This window comes from Ranitomeya imitator, chromosome 3, assembly GCF_032444005.1.
Source record: "Ranitomeya imitator isolate aRanImi1 chromosome 3, aRanImi1.pri, whole genome shotgun sequence".
NCBI classification, from domain to species: Eukaryota; Metazoa; Chordata; class Amphibia; order Anura; family Dendrobatidae; genus Ranitomeya; species Ranitomeya imitator.
Genome location: NC_091284.1, coordinates 453,915,215 through 453,934,056, shown reverse-complemented (window position 1 = coordinate 453,934,056; position 18,842 = coordinate 453,915,215). Strand labels below are relative to the sequence as shown.

Below are 18,842 nucleotides of genomic sequence, written 5' to 3'. Positions count from 1 at the left end.
TAAATGAGATGGGGGGGGTGGTGGAAAGGTTAATCTTACTGAAGGATTCTTTTTACGTTTTGGTAACGTGACATCACTGGTGCCAATAGAGCAAAACAATATTTCCATTTGCAGTGGAAAACGATGTCTTTATTGTTCCATATCGCGGTTAAAAGGCAAAGTCCATAGAAACGGCAGGTGTGCAGAGTGATGCGGGGAAAGAAGGTGGACGACGGCCATTTCGCGCGGTGTTTGCTTCAGCGGGTCCAGGTGTGTGATTACCACATGTAATTTCCTTTTTCAAGGTTCGTAGCATACGTACATATAACCAGGGCTGCCACTAGAAATTTTGGGGCCCCATACTGGCAAAATTTTTGGGGCCTCCTTGAGACTCCGCCCAGGCTCCACCCCAGCCCCGCCTCCACCCCTCAAACTGTCTACAGTACCCCTGCTCTCTCTTGGAAAAACTCCACTTCTCACCTATCACACATTAACAGTTCCCATCACCAGATCACACATATAGCCGGCAGCTTTTGATTTGGCCAAAAGATTTTTTAAGCCACCACCATAACACGGTTGACACTTTTGGCCGGGCCCTACTCTACTGTAACCTACTAAATATTTGTTAAAATATGCAATACAATTTAGGTATATTTTTATTTATTTTTCAATTTTAAAATGACCAATAATATCACAAACAACGAACAAATACCACCGCACCATGTCCAGACCACATATTACCATCAGTGACCGAATAATATCATATACAAAGAACAAATACCACAACACCATGATCAGACACCATATTACCACTACAGTGATCGAATAATATCAAATTCAGGGAACAAATACCACCGCACCATGACCAGACCATATATTACCACCACAAAGTGATCAAATAGCACATACAAGGGACAAATACCACCACACCATGTCCAGACCACGTATTACCACCACATAGTGACTGAATACTTCAATACTGATCAGTATTAAAAAAAAACACAATACCATCACCATAAGTGCCAGTATACACAGGAGATCTGTACTTAGTATGCAGTGTCAGTGTACAGGTAATACAGTGATCACCAGTGACATTATACACAGGAGCTCTGTATATAATGTATAGGTAATTCAGTGATCACTGGTGACATTATACACAGGAGCTTTGTATATAGTATACAGTGGCTCTGTATATAATGTATAGGTAATACAGTGATCACTGGTGACATTATACACAGGAACTCTGTATATAGTATACAGTGTATAGTGTCAGTGTATAGGTAACACGCTGACTCACCAGTGACGTCTATAGGTGAAGTCCTTGTCTTTGTTTTTCATCTTTCATTTAGCACAGACCGCCATCACTTCATCCAGCCAGGGCTCATCTCTGCAGGAAATGACACAGTTATCTCGAGCTCCACTTGCAGAACACATTACTTAATTTTTCCCAACTTCTATATTACACCACATGAAGAAAAAAAGGCGACATAGTATCACTCTACACAGTAACAGGAACCCCCCCCCCCGCCCCCATTTAAAACAGTATCCTCAAAAAATAAAATGAATACATGACTGCAGTAATATCCCTTAATTAGCCCCTATGTGGTAATAATATTCCCCATCCTGGGCCCCGTGTGTCTCATTCCTGGCTCCAGCCATATGTTCTCCCATCCCGCCCTCATGAGTATCCATTCTGCCCCATATGATCTCCCCATCATGACCCATCTGTCTCCATCGTATCCATCCTGCCCCATGATCCAATCATGCCCCCATGTTTTTTATTCTGCCCCGTGTCTCCATTCTTGCCCCACCTGTCTCCAGTCGTGCCCCCAGTGCTCCAACATTCTGCCCCCAGTGCTCCAGCATTCTGCCACAGTGTCTCCTGCATTCTGCCCCAGTGCTCCAGCATTCTGCCCCCAGTGTGTCCAGCATTCTGCCCCCCAGTGCTCCAGCATTCTGCCCCAGTGTCTCTTGCATTCTGCCCCAGTGTCTCTTGCATTCTGCCCTCAGTGTCTCTTGCATTCTGCCCCCAGTGTCCAGCATTCTGCCCCCGGTGTATCCAGCATTCTACCCCCAGTGTATCCAGCATTCTGCCCCAGTGCTCCAGCATTCTGCTCCCACTGAGTCCAGCATTCTGCCCCCAGTGTGTCCAGCATTCTGCCCCCAGTGTGTCCAGCATTCTGCCCCCAGTGTGTCCAGCATTCTGCCCCCAGTGTATCCAGCATTCTGCCCCAGTGCTCCAGCATTCTGCTCCCACTGAGTCCAGCATTCTGCCCCCAGTGTGTCCAGCATTCTGCCCCCAGTGTGTCCAGCATTCTGCCCCCAGTGTGTCCAGCATTCTGCCCCCAGTGTGTCCAGCATTCTGCCCCCAGTGTGTCCAGCATTCTGCCCCCAGTGTGTCCAGCATTCTGCCCCCAGTGTGTCCAGCATTCTGCCCCCAGTGTGTCCAGCATTCTGCCCCCAGTGTGTCCAGCATTCTGCCCCCAGTGTGTCCAGCATTCTGCCCCCAGTGTGTCCAGCATTCTGCCCCCAGTGTGTCCAGCATTCTGCCCCCAGTGTGTCCAGCATTCTGCCCCCAGTGTGTCCAGCATTCTGCCCCCAGTGTGTCCAGCATTCTGCCCCCACTGAGTCCAGCATTCTGCCCCCAGTGTGTCCCGCATTCTGCCCCCAGTGTGTCCAGCATTCTGCCCCCAGTGTGTCCAGCATTCTGCCCCCAGTGTGTCCAGCATTCTGCCCCCAGTGTGTCCAGCATTCTGCCCCAGTGTGTCCAGCATTCTGCCCCAGTGTGTCCAGCATTCTGCCCCCAGTGTGTCCAGCATTCTGCCCCAGTGTGTCCAGCATTCTGCCCCAGTGTGTCCAGCATTCTGCCCCAGGCAACGTGCGCGCTGCGGCTGACATCAGCTGCCAGCCTCTGATTGGCTGGCGGCTGTTAACTATTGACGTGCAGGTGCGGGCCCGCACGTCAATAGTGTTGCCGCAGCGCTGCTAAGGGCCCGGTTTAGCTTACCGGTAGGGGCCCGGTGAGCAGATGAGATGGGGCCCGATGCGGGCCCCCTCTGCCCACTGGGCCTCATACGCCAGTCAGGGCAGTAATGCTCTGATGGCGGCCCTGCATATAACAATTACATAAAATGTGAAAACTATAAAAAACGTGTGAGAATTAAAAACATATAATCACATACTAAATGCGGACTGATATACATTTACAAAAATACAGATAGCTCTAACCTATCATTTAATCCAGTCGGTCCCTGGGCATTGGCTTTTATAATCCATCTGGCTTCATGCTTCATCAATACTTTATTATGATTACCTCCCTGCGGAGGATATTTAACTACTTCTAGACCGGCAAAACTTAAAGGGAACCTGTCGCCCCCTCCCAGGCGTTAGTAACTAAAAGAGCCATCTTGTGCAGCACTAATGCTGCATTCTGACAAGGTGGCTCTTTTAGTTATTGTTTGTTGCACTGCAGAAATAATCGCTTTTTAAATTTGTCCCTCATACCTTCAAATTGTCTGGGGGCAGGTCTTTCCCCCCTCATCCAGACACAACACAGCCGTCACTCTGCGAGAAGAGCACCGCCTCCTCGGCGTTATTCAGTTGTCCAGGCGCCTTCGCGGTCGTATTCTGCCTTGTGCATACGCAGTTCGCGCTGCCCGACCACTGACATCACTTGATGTCTTGCTTACTTTTCCTGCGCGCACGCGCTGCCTGAGATCCCGCCCCGCAGTCTCTTATGATTTATTCACACTGCGGGGCTGGGATTCTTGGGCCGCGCGTGTGGGGGGTGACAGATTCCCTTTGATAAATTAGGATTAGAATTGTGTTTCATAAGTTGAATTAGTCTTAGACACCCTTTTCCTGAGGTTATGGAATTGTGTCTAAGACTAATTCAACTTATGAAAGATAAACACAATTCTAATGCTAATTTATTAAGTTTTGCCGGTCTAGAAGTAGTTAAATATCCTCCGCAGGGAGGTAATCATAATAAAGTATTGATGAAGCATGAAGCCAGATGGATTATAAAAGCCAACGCCCAGGGGCCGACTGGATTAAATGATAGGTTAGCTCTATAAATGTATATCAGTCCGCATTTAGTATGTGATTATAAGTTTTCAATTCTCACACGTTCTTTATAGTTTTCACATTTTATATGATTGTTATATGTACGCATGCTACGAACCTTGAAAAAGGAAATGACATGTGGTAATCACACACCTGGGCCCGCTGAAGCGCACGCCGCGCGAAATGTCCGTCGTCCACCTTCTTTCCCCGCATCCCTCTACACACCTGCTGTTCCTATGGACTTTATCTTTTAACCGCGATATGGTACAATAAAGACATCGTTTTCCACTGCAGAGGGTTGAGTGCTGCATCTTCTTAATATTTATATATTGGCTTAAGGCTCTTTTTTGCTGAGCACCTGACTCCCTTTGCATTGTATCGCTCAGAATCGTTTTTTTAAATGGATCTGGTACACAATAGCATATGATCCCCTGGTGCCAGTCATTAATTTTTTCTCTTTTGGGCTGTAACAACAATATTTCACACTGCCAACAGTGCTACATGAAGTGGGGCCTGAGCAGTGCATGGCTCTTTGTGGATTAGTATTCCTCTGCAGGGTTCTCCATCCAGTGCGTCTGTAGAGTTCTGTGTACGGTCTACTAGCTGCTCACAACCGCAGATTCTGCAATACACCCATAATAACAGGGATGGCACAGAATTATCCAACTTTCCTCACAAGCAATAACAGAAGTCAGGAATTTGACACCGGTCGTTATCACTTGCCTTCCACCGATGAAAACTTGTGCCGGCAACATGTATGACAAAATGAAGACTGTAATATGCTGTGTACATACTTCACAGGACAGTGGTTTTTCTTTCTCTAACCCCTTTCCGTCATGGAGTGGGCTCAGGTGCTGACTGTGCTTTATAACCAGTACCTGTCTCTAACAGCAGCAACCAGAGCTAGGTGCCATCACTGCTGTTAACCCCTTGAATGCTTCTGTTAATTTTATGGGTGCCTGTAAAACCCCACCATCACATCCATCACCCTTTTAACTTGACCACTAGGTGACAATAGCTTGTCCTGTTGCTGCCATAATGGTATTTCTTGGCATCCCAGTCTGGGCTTCATAGGAGACCATTAATAGGGTTACATTTTGCAATATTGCATAATATAGATGAGGCAATCAAATGACTGCAGGCTCAAGTCCCCTATGAGGACTAAAAAATGGATAAGAAAGAAAGAAACAAATACAAGAAGCGCTCCCATCAGTTTTTATCCTCTTAATATATTGCAGTCATCATATTACATAGGACTGAAATTCTACATCACTGCAGTGTCCCTGGTAGGAGGGCAGAAGCTGGGTGAGGCGTTGAATAGAGGTGGAGCTGTGCTGCCAGGGCCTTTGCAGTGATGTAGAATTGTAGTTCTAATGATGACTCATGCAGGCAAAATAGGCTTTCTGTTTCTACATAGAGCTTAGAAGGATTCAGCTAGTCCGTTTTTAATCACGTGATGTAATAGACCTAATGGAAAAGAGAAGAATTAGCTAAGTAGAAAGGCAAAATGAGCAATTGTTAGTACACAGTGCAATATAATATGATGATTGCAATACAGAATAAAAACTTTGATAGGAGTGCTTCTCTAAGAAAATAATAAACTAAAAAATGGAATCACCCATAGTTTTATCCAGTTAAAAAGTAAAGAATTTAAAAAGTGTGCATATTTGGTGATGCCATGTGTGTAAAAAGTCTGCTATATAAAAATATAGAGTTGTTTTAATAACCTCTGCAGGATATTTCTTGAAGAAAAATGAATCAAATTGCCAATATTGGGCACTGCATTGTCCACAAAAATGCAATTCAAAGTAATCAAAATGATACCAATAAATCTACCAACTGTAACTTGTTCCTGAGTATTGGTAAGGCTATGTCCATGGAGAAATAAAAAGTTATTGATCTTTGAAGAAAGGGAGGAAAAGGCAAACATTGGCTGTGTCCTTAGAGGGAATCTTTCACCAATACCCCATCTGAGAGCAGCATCATGTAGAGACTCATCACTGAAATCAGGAATTCTATCACTTACTGGTCTTCTTCCAGTAGTTTTTATAAAATCATGGTTATATCTTCTGCAGATCTACCAGTTCTCTGAGTGCTGAGCTCAGTATAACCCCGCCCATAACGCTGTCTGTGTACACTGTGCATAGGCAGAAAGAAGCTGCCAATCTGTGGAGAGGGGGGTTTATACAGATCTCTTGGATATAAAAGACTACCTGGCAACAGGTTTATTAGTCCTCTGGTGATAATCTCCAGCTGATAAAGCGAAAATTGTATCAAAACTACAGCAAGCAGCCCAGCAAGTGACCCATCTCAGGAATTAGGTGTCCGTCTCTGCATTATACTGCTCTCAGATTAGATGGCAAGAACCAGGTGACAGATTCTTTTTAAGAGGTTAAGAACATTTTTGGGAGATACTCTCTAATTCAGTGAGTGTGTTAGAATATAAAATTGTGAGTGTGAAGGAAGCCATCTTGCTAGTACTACCTCATAGTGCTAGTACTAGGTAAAGACTAATGTAGGTTCTATATATATCCATGCGAGGAAGTTTAGCTAAGCTAGTTCCGGTCACTCATCAGTACAGAGCAGGGTCTGAGATGCCCATGATGCAGCTTTAGGGCGTTTCTGGCTCTAGTATAGGAGGCCGGTAGGGTATGGAGCCTTATTGACTATGCTTCATCACTTATTTGCATACATTTTCCCATGGAGCATTGTGAATTGACTCCATATACAACCGGTATCTTGCTGAGAGCCAGTACTCACTCACAGCTTGGTCTGGCTGAGATATTCTTTGTGGCATTTTCTGTTGGTCACATAATGCACGTTATTCCTTAGGTAAAATTGTAATATCCGCAAAAGTCTAAGCCATTTTCAACTTGGCATAATAAAAAGAATGATTTGATTATGTATATCAGGGCTATTTGACCTGCTGGGAAACACTTGGGAATGGACATCTACAGAATATATCCCACCTGGGCAGAGCAATACACCGAGCAGGCAGAAGATGTACGTTCTGCGAGGGGCTTCTTGGATTGATACATTGGATGGTGCAGCCAATCACAAAGCTCGAGTGACTACCAGGTATGAATCTATTACTTTCACTTACTTAGAACAAGTTTGACAGAGCAGTCACCAAGTCAGTGGTGTAGTGTACATGTATCCAGTGTGATACCTATGGCATATTAGTATATAGTGCCAACAGTGACTAAAGGGCCCCCATACACTTTATAGTCTATTGAGGGGTTCCGCTGACAAATCGTTTCCAAGCCCCCAGAGAGATAATTCTATTCCTTTATTCATCCAAATGCATCATAAAAGCAACGTTTCGGGCCAGCAAGCGGCCTTTATCAAGCACTAGCTGAAGAGCCCGGCGTTGCCTGGGCATAGTAAATATCTGTGGTTAGTTATAGCACCTCACTTCTCTTATTTTCCCATCACGCCTCTCATTTTCCCCCTCACAGCTCTCATTTTCTCCCTTAGACCTCTCATTTTCCCCCTCACTCCTCTTATTTTCCCCCTCACTCCTCTCATTCCCCCCTAACACTTGTCATTTCGACCTCACATCTGTCATTTTCCGATTACTCCACTATTTTTCCTCACTCCTCTCATTTTGCACTCACACCTTTTCATTTTCACCTCACACCCCTCATTTTCACCTCACACCCCTCATTTTCCCCTCAGTATATACATGTTTGTCATCTCCCTTATATATAGTATACACCTATATGTCATCACCTGTATATAGTATATACCTGTATGTCATCTCCCCTGTAAATAGTATATACCTGCTGTATGTCATCTCCTCCTGTATATTGAATATCCATATGTGTCATCTCCTCCTGTATATAGTATAAACCTGTATGTCATCTCTTCTGTATATACTATATACCTGTATTTCATCTCCTCCTATATATAGTATATACCTGTATGTCATCTCCTGTATATAGTATATACCTGTTGTATGTCATCTCCTCCTCTATATACCTATGTGTCATCTCCTCTTTTATATAGTATATACCTGTATGTCATCTCCTCTTGTATATAATATATACGTGTGTCATCTCCTGTATATAGTATATACCTGTGTGTCATCTCCTCCTGTATATAGTATGTACCTGTATATCATCTCCTCCTGTATATAGTATATACCTGTGTGTCATCTGCTCCTGTATATATATATATATATATATATATATATATATATATATATATATATATATATATGTGTCATCTCCTCCTGTATATAGTATATACGTGTCTCATCTCCCCTGTATATAGTATATACTTGTGTGTCATCTCCTCCTGTATATAGTATGTACCTGTATGTCATCTCTTCCTGTATACAGTATATACGTGTGTCATCTCCTCCTGTATATAGTATATATCTGTGTGTCATCTCCTCCTGTATATAGTATGTACCTGTATGTCATCTCTTCCTGTATACAGTATATACGTGTGTCATCTCCTCCTGTATATAGTATATATCTGTGTGTCATCTCCTCCTGTATATAGTATGTACCTGTATGTCATCTCCTCCTGTATATAGTATATACCTGTGTGTCATCTCTCCTGTATATAGTATATACCTGTGTGTCATCTCCCCTGTATATAGTATGTACCTGTATGTTATCTCCCCTGTATATAGTATACCCCAGTGTCATCTCCTGTATATAGTATATACCTGTGTCATCTCCCCTGTATATAGTATATATGTGTGTCATCTCCTCCTGTATATAGTATATACCTGTATGTCATCTCCTCCTGTATATAGTATATACCTTGTGTCATCTCCCCTGTATATAGTATATACCTGTGTCATCTCCTGTATATAGTATATACCTGTGTATCATCTCCCCTGTATATAGTATACATGTGTGTGTCTGTGTGTCATCTCCTCCTGTATATAGTATATACGTGTGTCATCTCCTCCTGTATATAGTATATACCTGTGTGTCATCTCCTCCTGTATATAGTATATATCTGTATGTCATCTCCTCCTGTATTAGACCGCGTTCACACGTTATTTGGTCAGTAGTTTTACCTCAGTATTTGTAAGCTAAATTGGCAGCCAGATAAATCACCAGCCAACAGGAAGCCCTCCCCCCTGGCAGTATATATTAGCTCACACATACACATAATAGACAGGTCATGTGACTGACAGCTGCCATATTTCCTATATGGTACATTTATTGCTCTTGTAGTTTGTCTGCTTATTAATCGAGTTTTGCGCATGGCGAGTTTTGCGCATGGCGAGTTTTATGTGTGGTGCGTTTTGAGTATGTGCAAGTTTTGTGTGAGGCAACTATTGCAACTTTTGTGCATGTGGCAATTTTTCCGCGTGTGCAAGTTTTGCATGTGGCGAGTTTTCCATGAGGTGAGTTTTGCACGTGTGTGTCGACTTTTGTGTTTCGGCTTTTATGTGGCGAGGTTGGTGTATGTGTGGTGAAATCTGACCTGAGGGTGGTATATGTGTTCAAGCACGTGGTAGTGTGTGGCGCATTTTGTGTGTGTGTGTGTGTTCATATCCCCGTGTGTGGTGAGTATCCCATGTCGGGGCCCCACCTTAACAACTGTAGGGTATATACTCTTTGGCGCCATCGCTCTCACTCTTTAAGTTCCCCTTGTTCACATCTGGCAGCTGTCAATTTGCCTCCAACACTTTTCCTTTCACTTTTTCCCCATTATGTAGATAGGGCAAAATCGTTTGGTGAATTGGAACGCACGGGGTTAAAATTTCACCTCACAACATAGCCTATGACGCTCTCGGGGTCCAGACGTGTTACTGTGCAAAATTTTGTGGCTGTAGCTGCGACGGTGCAGATTCCAATCCCGGACATACACACACACACACACACACACACACACACACACACACATTCAGCTTTATGTACTAGATGAACAAAATGGAAGATGTTTATGCTTTATAAAGGCCGCTTGTTGGCCGAAACGTTGTTTTTATTATGCATTTTGGATGAATAAAGGAACAGAATTACCTCTTTTTTCTAAATTTGTTTATTAAACAACAGCAAAATTAAGACATACCGTATATACTCGAGTATAAGCCGAGATTTTCAGCCCAAATTTTTGGGCTGAAAGTGCCCCTCTCGGCTTATACTCGAGTCACGGTCGGCGGTGGGGTCGGCAGGTGAGGGGGAGAGAGGGCTGAGGCATACTCACCTAGTCCCGGCGGTCCTGGCACTCCCCCTGCCCGTCCCACAGTCTCCAGGTGCCGCAGTTCTTCCCCTGTTCAGCGGTCACGTGGGACCGCTCATTAGAGAAATGAATATGGATTCCACTCCCATAGGGGTGGAGCCACATATTCATTCCTCTGAGCGGTGCCAGTGACCGCTGACAGGAAGAGCTGTGGCACCCAGAGACAGTGTGACAGGCAGGGGCAGCGTCAGGAGCGCCGGGACTAGGTGAGTATTTTATATTCACCTGTCCACGTTCCACACGCCGGGCGCCGCTCAGTCTTCGCGTCCTCTTGCACTGACTGTGCAGGTCAGAGGGCGCGATGACGCATATAATATATATATATATATATATATATATATATGGCACAGCTATGGGGCAAGAATGAACGGTGCAGAGCACTATATGGCACAGCTATGGGGCAATAATGAACGGTGCAGAGCACTATATGGCACAGCAATGGGGCAAGAATGAACGGTGCAGAGCACTATATGGCACAGCTATGGGGCAAGAATGAATGGTGCAGAGCACTATATGGCACAGCTATGGGGCAAGAATGAATGGTGCAGAGCACTATATGGCACAGCTATGGGGCAATAATGAATGGTGCAGAGCACTATATGGCACAGCTATGGGGCAAGAATGAACGGTGCAGAGCACTATATGGCACGGCTATGGGGCAAGAATGAACGGTGCAGAGCACTATATGGCACAGCTATGGGGCAAGAATGAACGGTGCAGAGCACTATATGGCACAGCTATGGGGCAAGAATGAACGGTGCAGAGCACTATATGGCACAGCTATGGGGCAAGAATGAATGGTGCAGGGCACTATATGGCACAGCTATGGGGCAATAATGAACGGTGCAGAACACTATATGGCACAGCTATGGGGCAAGAATGAACGGTGCAGAGCACTATATGGCACAGCTATGGGGCAAGAATGAACGGTGCAGAGCACTATATGGCACAGCTATGGGGCAATAATGAACGGGGCAGGGCACTATATGGCACAGCTATGGGGCAAGAATGAACAGTGCAGAGCACTATATGGCACAGCCATGGGGCAATAATGAACGGTGCAGAACACTATATGGCACAGCTTTCTATGGTACATCTATGGGGCAATAATGAACGGTGCAGAGCACTATATGGCACAGCTATGGGGCCATAATGAACGGTATGGAGCATCTATTTTTATTTTTGAAATTCACCGGTAGCTGCTGCATTTTCCACCTTAGGCTTATACTCGAGTCAATAAGTTTTCCCAGTTTTTTGTGGCAAAATTAGGGGGGTCAGCTTATACTCGGGTCGGCACATACTCGAGTATGTACGGTACATGGTCGGCATATATTAAGATCAGAACATACACAGTCAACCTAATATCTATGAAGAAAACAATAAAAGTAGCACAAGATATTACATTATGTCTAAAGTAGTTACTTAAGACTTAAAACAATCCTACTGCCATAACAATCTCCACCCCATTAATAATTCAGTATTAGAACGTAGTGCGAGCCGATGCAAAATCCATCTTGAACTCTGTCAAATTGGAGCTAGGCTATTACCCATGTGATGAAGTAGTGAGGTACGACGAGTTCCACACATCCCAAATTTTATCAAATTTCCCTAAACAGCCCCGATTCTGGTATAAAGTTCATTCATAAGGTATGACTGCATTTACCAACTTCACCCAGGCTCTGAGAGATGGATGTGTGTTGTCCATCCAGCGCAGGGCTATCATTTTCCTTGCTAAGAAAAGTGTCTCTCTCAAAAAAAATTGAATATGATGTCCCCATATCTCTTCCTCCAAAACTCCAAATAAACACACTAATGGATCCAGGGGAACGGGAATGTGTGCAAGGGAGGACAACGACGAAGTCACCTCTTTCCAGAAAGATAGGATAATTGGACAACCCCATACCATGTGTATAAAATCTGCATCCATTGTTTGGCATCTAAGGCATTCTGAAGATTGAGACCACCGTATTTTGAACAATCGTAATGGGGTTAAGTATGATTGGTGTATCATATACATTTGGATCATTTTATTGTTGGCCGAAGGGGATACTTTGGTTGGGGACTCAAGAATTGTTTCCCAGTCCTCATCTTGAAGATCAGGAACCAAAAGTTTCCACTTTTCTTTAATTGGAAGTAAAGCAGAGTCAGCGCCCGTGGATAACATATGTATATAGTGCAGAGATAAGACCGCGTGGTTCCTGCGATTTAAGGATCCCTATCAATGGGAAGGATGATATTTGTTGCGTTACATTTATACTGTGCATATGTGATTGGATCGCTGTCCTAAGCTGCAAATTGCGAAAAAATTGGGATTTGGGGACATTATATTTAATTTGCATTTGTTCAAAAGACATCAGAACGCCCCGTTCATATAGATCATTAATTGAAGAAACACCATATGATATCCAGAACTGAGCGGATGGATGATTTAATAACCCTGGGAAATATTCATTATTCCACAATGGCATTTCAGCTACAATTCCATCAAAGTGGATTTCTTTTTTTTTTCCTGTTTCCAGATCAATCGTTCCAATCGGAGTAGCAGTAGTAATTTAGGGCAATTAGGTTTATTTATTTCTAAAAAAACCAACGGGCAATCAATCCTTGCAGCATGAGCCAAATGGCTCTCTGAGTTTGGTAAACAACCCCCAGGCATCCATTTACCCAAAGCTCTAAGTTGGCCAGCCAAATAGTACAGAAAAAAGTCTGGTAACGCCGCTCCCCCCATTTGTTTGGATCTATGTAGGGTAGATAACTTAAGTTTAGGTCTAGCCTTCCCCCATATAAAGGATGACATCAGAGAGTTTAAGCTTGAGAAAAAGGATTTAGGGACCGATGCAGCACTATGTTGGAGGGAAAAATTGAGCTTCGGAAGTAATATCATTTTAACCAGATTTAATGCGTCCAGAAACAGACAATGGTAATTTACTCCAAATAGTGAACTTGTGTTTGACTAGATCTAGCAGCGGGAAAACATTGAGCTGTAGATCAAGTCCACTGCACTTTGAAATAATTACTCCCAGGTATTTAAAATTAGATGCAACTGCTAATGGGGATAACATTTCAAGATGATCTGTTGGAACATGGGAGAGAGGCATTAAAGCAGATTTATCCCAATTGATGTATAACCCAGAGTGCGTACTAAATCCATCTATAGTAGTGATCACATGTAGCAATGTCTCCTCTACTTCATCCATAAATACTACCATATCATCCGTATATAGACCAATAATGTCTGTGCGGCCTGCTATTCTAATGCCCTGAATAGCTGGAGTGGATCTCATACGTATCGCTAGTGCTTCAATCGCAAGGGCAAAGAGGGCCAGAGAAAGAGGGCAACCCTGACGTGTCCCCCTTTCCAAGGAGAATGTTTCAGATAGAGTTATTAATTAACCGGGCTTTTGGTTTCAAGTATATTGCGTGAATCGGACCAAATCGATATTTCTGTAGACATGCAAATAGGAAAGGCCATTCAAGAGAGTCAAAAGCCTTGGCCGCGTCCAGCGAGGCCATGGCCCACTTATTCTTTAGTACCAACAAACTGTATTGGGCTATTGACTGAACTCTCCTGATATTAATAAACGTACTCTTACCCGGCATAAATCCAGTTTGGTCTGGATGTATTATGTCCAATATTACCATATTTAACCTAGTGGCCAGAATTTTAGTAAAAATTTTGTAGTCCACATTTACTAAGGAGATGGGAAGATATGATCCACACTCCAGAGGGTCCTTCCCATCTTTTTTTAAAACTATGATAGTTGCTTCATAATAGGAGTCTGGTAAGGAACCCCCCTTTCAAATCCCCTGAAATACTTTCAAAAGGATTGGCGCTAAATTGTCTCGGTATTTCTTATACAATTCTATGGGAAATCCATCTGGACCGGGTGCTTTTCTAGAAGCCAAGTCCGCTATGGCCACATTTATCTCTTCAAGAGTAAAATCTGCATCTAAGAAAGCTTGTTGTGTAGGACTCAGAGTAGGGAATTCTATGTTTGATAAATAATTTATGTAGAAAAGCCACGGAGACACCATCACGTGTTTCTCAACGCAAGCAATAAATAGCCAGGTCTTTCACCGGGAAGGAACAACTACGGGAAGGGCAGCATCCAAAAGGAAAACCACCTATGCCAAAACATGGTATCCATCCACAGACTGTCTGGCAACCATAGAGGTGGAGCCGCATATTCATTACTGTAATGAGCAGTAACGGTGACCGCTCAATACAGGAAGAAGATGCGGCGTCGGGGAACAGACCTGCAGTGACAGCGCCAGGAGCAGGTAAGTATGATGGAGGGCAGTGCGCGATACTCACCTGCTCCTCGTGCCACCGGCGGCGCCGCTGTGTCTTCCGCGTCCTCTGCAGTGATGCTCAGGTCAGAGGGCGCGGTGACGTGATTAGTGTGCGCCACCCTCTTCCTGAACGTCACTGCAGAGGATGGGAAGACACAGCGGCGGTCAGCGGTGGAACAAGAAAGGTGAGTATGTAATTTTTTTATTTTTTTAATCGCAGCAACAGCTTTTGGGCCAAATATCTGTATGGAGCATGTTATGTGGCCATGTGCAGCATTATATGGGGGCAAATGTCTGTATGGGGCATCTTATCCGGCCATGTGCAGCATTATATGGGGGCAAATGTCTGTATGAGGCATCTTATCCGGCCATGTGCAGCATTATATGGGGGCAAATGTCTGTATGGGGCATCTTATCCGGCCATGTGCAGCATTATATGGGGGCAAATGTCTGTATGTAGCATCTTATCCGGCCATGTGCAGCATTATATGGGGGCAAATGTCTGTATGGGGCATCTTATCCGGCCATGTGCAGCATTATATGGGGCAAATATCTGTATGGGGCATCTTATGTGGCCATGTGCAGCATGATATGGGGGCAAATGTCTGTATGGGGCATCTTATCCGGCCATGTGCAGCATTATATGGGGGCAAATGTCTGTATGTAGCATCTTATCCGGCCATGTGCAGCATTATATGGGGGCAAATGTCTGTATGGGGCATCTTATGTGGCCATGTGCAGCATGATATGGGGGCAAATATCTGTATGGGGCATCTTATGTGGCCATGTGCAGCATTATATGGGGGCAAATGTCTGTATGGAGCATCTTATGTGGCCATGTGCAGCATTATATAGGGCAGTTATCTGTATGGAGCATCTTATGTGGCCATGTGCAGCATTATATGGGGCAGTTATCTGTATGGAGCATCTTATGAGGCCATGTGCAGCATTATATGGGGCAAATATCTGTATGGAGCATCTTATGGGGCCATGTGCAGCATTATATGGGGCAAATATCTGTATGGAGCATCTTATGTAGCCATGTGCAGCAGCATTATATGGGGCAGTTATCTGTATGGAGCATCTTATGGGGTCATAATCCACATTTGTGGAGCATTATACGGGGCAAATGTCTGTATGGAGCATCTTATGGGGTCATAATCAACATTAGTGCAGCATTATATGGGGCATATTTTAATATGGGGCATCTTATGGAGCCCATCATAAACTGTATGGAGCATTATATGGGGCTCCTGATTCAATATGGATATTCAAAACACTTAACCTTGTGATGTCTCAATTAATTTTACTTTTATTTGTATCTATTTTTATTTTTGAAATTTACCGGTAGCTGCTGCATTTTCCACCCTAGGCTTATACTCGGGTCATTAAGTTTTCCCAGTTTTTTGTGGCACAATTAGGGGGGTCGGCTTATACTCGGGTCGGCTCATACTCTAGTATATACGGTATCTTTGAGCCAATTCTCCAAAAATTGCTCAGGTTGTTGACCTGAGCGTTCAGGCAGCCCATTAATACGGACGTTGTTTCGACATAGTCTTATGTTCTAGATCATCCACGTTCTGCTTTCAAGCATTTATAGAACCAGATACTTTGGTCAGTTTAGTCTCCATAGGTATGGAATTGTCTTCCAGGCGAGATATCCATGATTCAACCTCCGTAATCCGGCCACTCATGGTTTGCATATCTTGTCGGAGGCGTCCCACCTCGGAGTGTACCTCCTCTATTTTCCCAGACAGGGATATCCTAGTTAAGGATATAGCTTGCATCAGCTGTTCAGATGCCTGTTTTAAAGTTAAATCCTCTTGGTCCTCTCTCTCCTCACTATCAGAAGTGTCGTTTTTCCGCTGGCCTGTAGATTTGACCCCAGATGAGCTATCTTTATGCGGTCGCAGGTTATCAGAGGGGTCAGGTTGCACATATTTTCTCAGCTTCTCAGATGCACTTGAATTTGAACGATTCATAGTTAAAGTCTTGAGATTGCAATAGGTAACACTTTAGTAGAATATAGACAGTATAAGTCTGTGGTGCCAGTGTATAGTAGTATAAACAACTGCACTCAAAGCCACTACAGAGCTTGCAAGCTCTTTGCAAAAAAATACCCTGCAGGGTCAGTAAGTTGTTGCAACAGTTACAATTATGGCCTCAGGGGAGGGGAGGGGAGGGCTCGGGATGCAAGGCTGAGAGCCAAAGGTGTTCAGCATGTGATGTGGCATACACCACTCCTCATTTATCTATATCCAATGCAGTTTTCTCTTCTTAGGCAACGTAATAAAAGTATACTGTAATTCCAGTGTGGTGAGTAATAAGCTGGATCACCAGCTAGTCCAGTCCTGGCCCGGGCAGTGGGAGCACAGGGGAGAAGCACATGCACTAGTGCAAACGCTGGGAGCCAGCCAGCACTTTATGTGATTAATGAGGGGAGTGCGGGGCCCGTCTTTCAGGGCTCATGCCGCGCAATCCTCCTCTCATACCTCCAAGTGATCAGCCTGCTCGTCCTGAGCCGAATGCCCGCGCTCCGTGTCCTCCACTTCTCAGGTGCGCGGCAAGAAAATGGTCGCCGCCTCCTGCAGACGCTGCCCTCCACCTGAGTATCCCGGGATTATATCCGACTGGAGCTGCGGTTCGGACCTCCTTAGGAGCCGGACACCTCCAGATGCCCAGGGGAATGCAGCGACACCCGGATAGAGCCTCTTGGGTAAGGTAATGGCAGGTTATTGATCAGGATGATCGGAGCTCCAGCCTAACACGTCCTTCTTGCTCCACTACATCGCCACGCCCCCCCTAGAATTATCTCTTTGGTGCCTTGTAAACGATTTGTCTCTGATTTTGCTGGTATCTCAGTAGGAGGCTGCCCCAAGGAAGCATGGAGCCTGTGGGGTCGTGCACAGGAAACTACCATTACGGACTCTCCCCGGTCAGAAGATTGTTGGGGGAGATAAGGATCCTGCATGTCCAATTTTAGACTGTCGATCCTTGTGTTCTCTTGACGTAAGCCGCCACCAGAGGTGGTCTAACAGCGGCTCTCTCCTATGTCTTCTGCCGCCAGCTATCTTATGAATATAGAGAGTTTCAGAATATGGGTGAGAATGTTCCTTTCTCTCGCTTACACTGCTATATATGCTTATGTGACCATATGTAATAAAGTAGATACGTGTCGACTTTACAACATTGACTTGGTGAAGCTCACCACACTTTTATCATATAATTTGAGGCTGACGATGGTCGAGTCTCACCCAATTCTCAAATCTCACTAGCTCCCATATAAAACCCTCCTATTGGAGGCTCACCGACCAGATATTTAACATGTATAGGATGTAATTTGGAAAATTCGATTTTCTCAATACTGTTAACCATGTACATCAAATATGGGAACATTTTTTCTTTTTCCTTATTATTTTTTTTTTATTACAGAATGGGCAACACCCCAGACTCCGCATCAGATAACCTAAGCTTTCGCTGTGTCATTTCCGAGCCTACAAAACATGGAAAAGAAGATCTTTGAGCCAGGTGTCTTAAGTGACGACTCTGTGTGAAGAACTGCCATAAGACTCTTCAGGAACAGTCCTGGCTGCTGATTTACAAGTCACTATGATGTCTATGTTCTGTAAGGAATTCAATATGAACTTGAGACAGATACGGTCAATACATGAAGGACCAAGAACTCTTTGATCTCTAGATACGTGAGGAAATTTAACCAGTACATTATTCTGCAAACCTCTCAGCATTGTGGGACAGGTGTATATGAAGATGTGTATATCGGGTTTTAGATTTTCCAATGAAATATATCCTGCATTCGCACAGTGTGTTTATATATTTGATCTTTTTCACTTTTGTGACAATGATTGAGCCTCCATCTACATGGATAGACCTGTTTGAATAATGCAGAAGAAGAGGACATACCAAGTGTTATTTATCTCATCTGATCAGTGTTTTTTAGTGGTTTAATTCAGATTTAAATAAAAAACAAGCACAATAAATTCACCTCATCTGTTTACTAAAAATGCTTGACTTGATCTGGAAAAAGAAGGGAACGTGCTTCCACTCAGATTGGCCACAACTACGCCCCGTGACTTCATTTAAAAAAAACACAAGACACATATGCTAGGTTGGGGACATGAGGTGGGTTCACTTCTCAAACTAGGAGCTAGAAATATATTTAGCAGCTCCATGCATTGCATTTTTGCCATACCTTATACTAAGCTGTCCCTGCTAATTAAATCCTCTACTCTGCTCTAAGACACCATGGCAGTGTGGATAGATGCACAAACGATTCT

At 44.1% G+C, this 18,842-nt stretch overlaps 1 protein-coding gene across 1 annotated transcript in view; it reads left to right on the top strand.

The window, feature by feature from the left end:
- Positions 1–18,545, top strand: part of SUMF2 (sulfatase modifying factor 2) — a 38,441-nt gene extending 19,896 nt beyond the window's left edge. The window contains exons 8-9 of the mRNA XM_069757407.1: positions 6,957–7,122; positions 17,980–18,545. Coding sequence (XP_069613508.1) covers positions 6,957–7,122; positions 17,980–18,070 — 257 coding nt within the window. The 3' untranslated portion in view covers positions 18,071–18,545. The remainder of the gene's footprint in view (positions 1–6,956; positions 7,123–17,979) is intronic.
- The last annotated feature ends 297 nt before the right edge of the window (positions 18,546–18,842 follow it).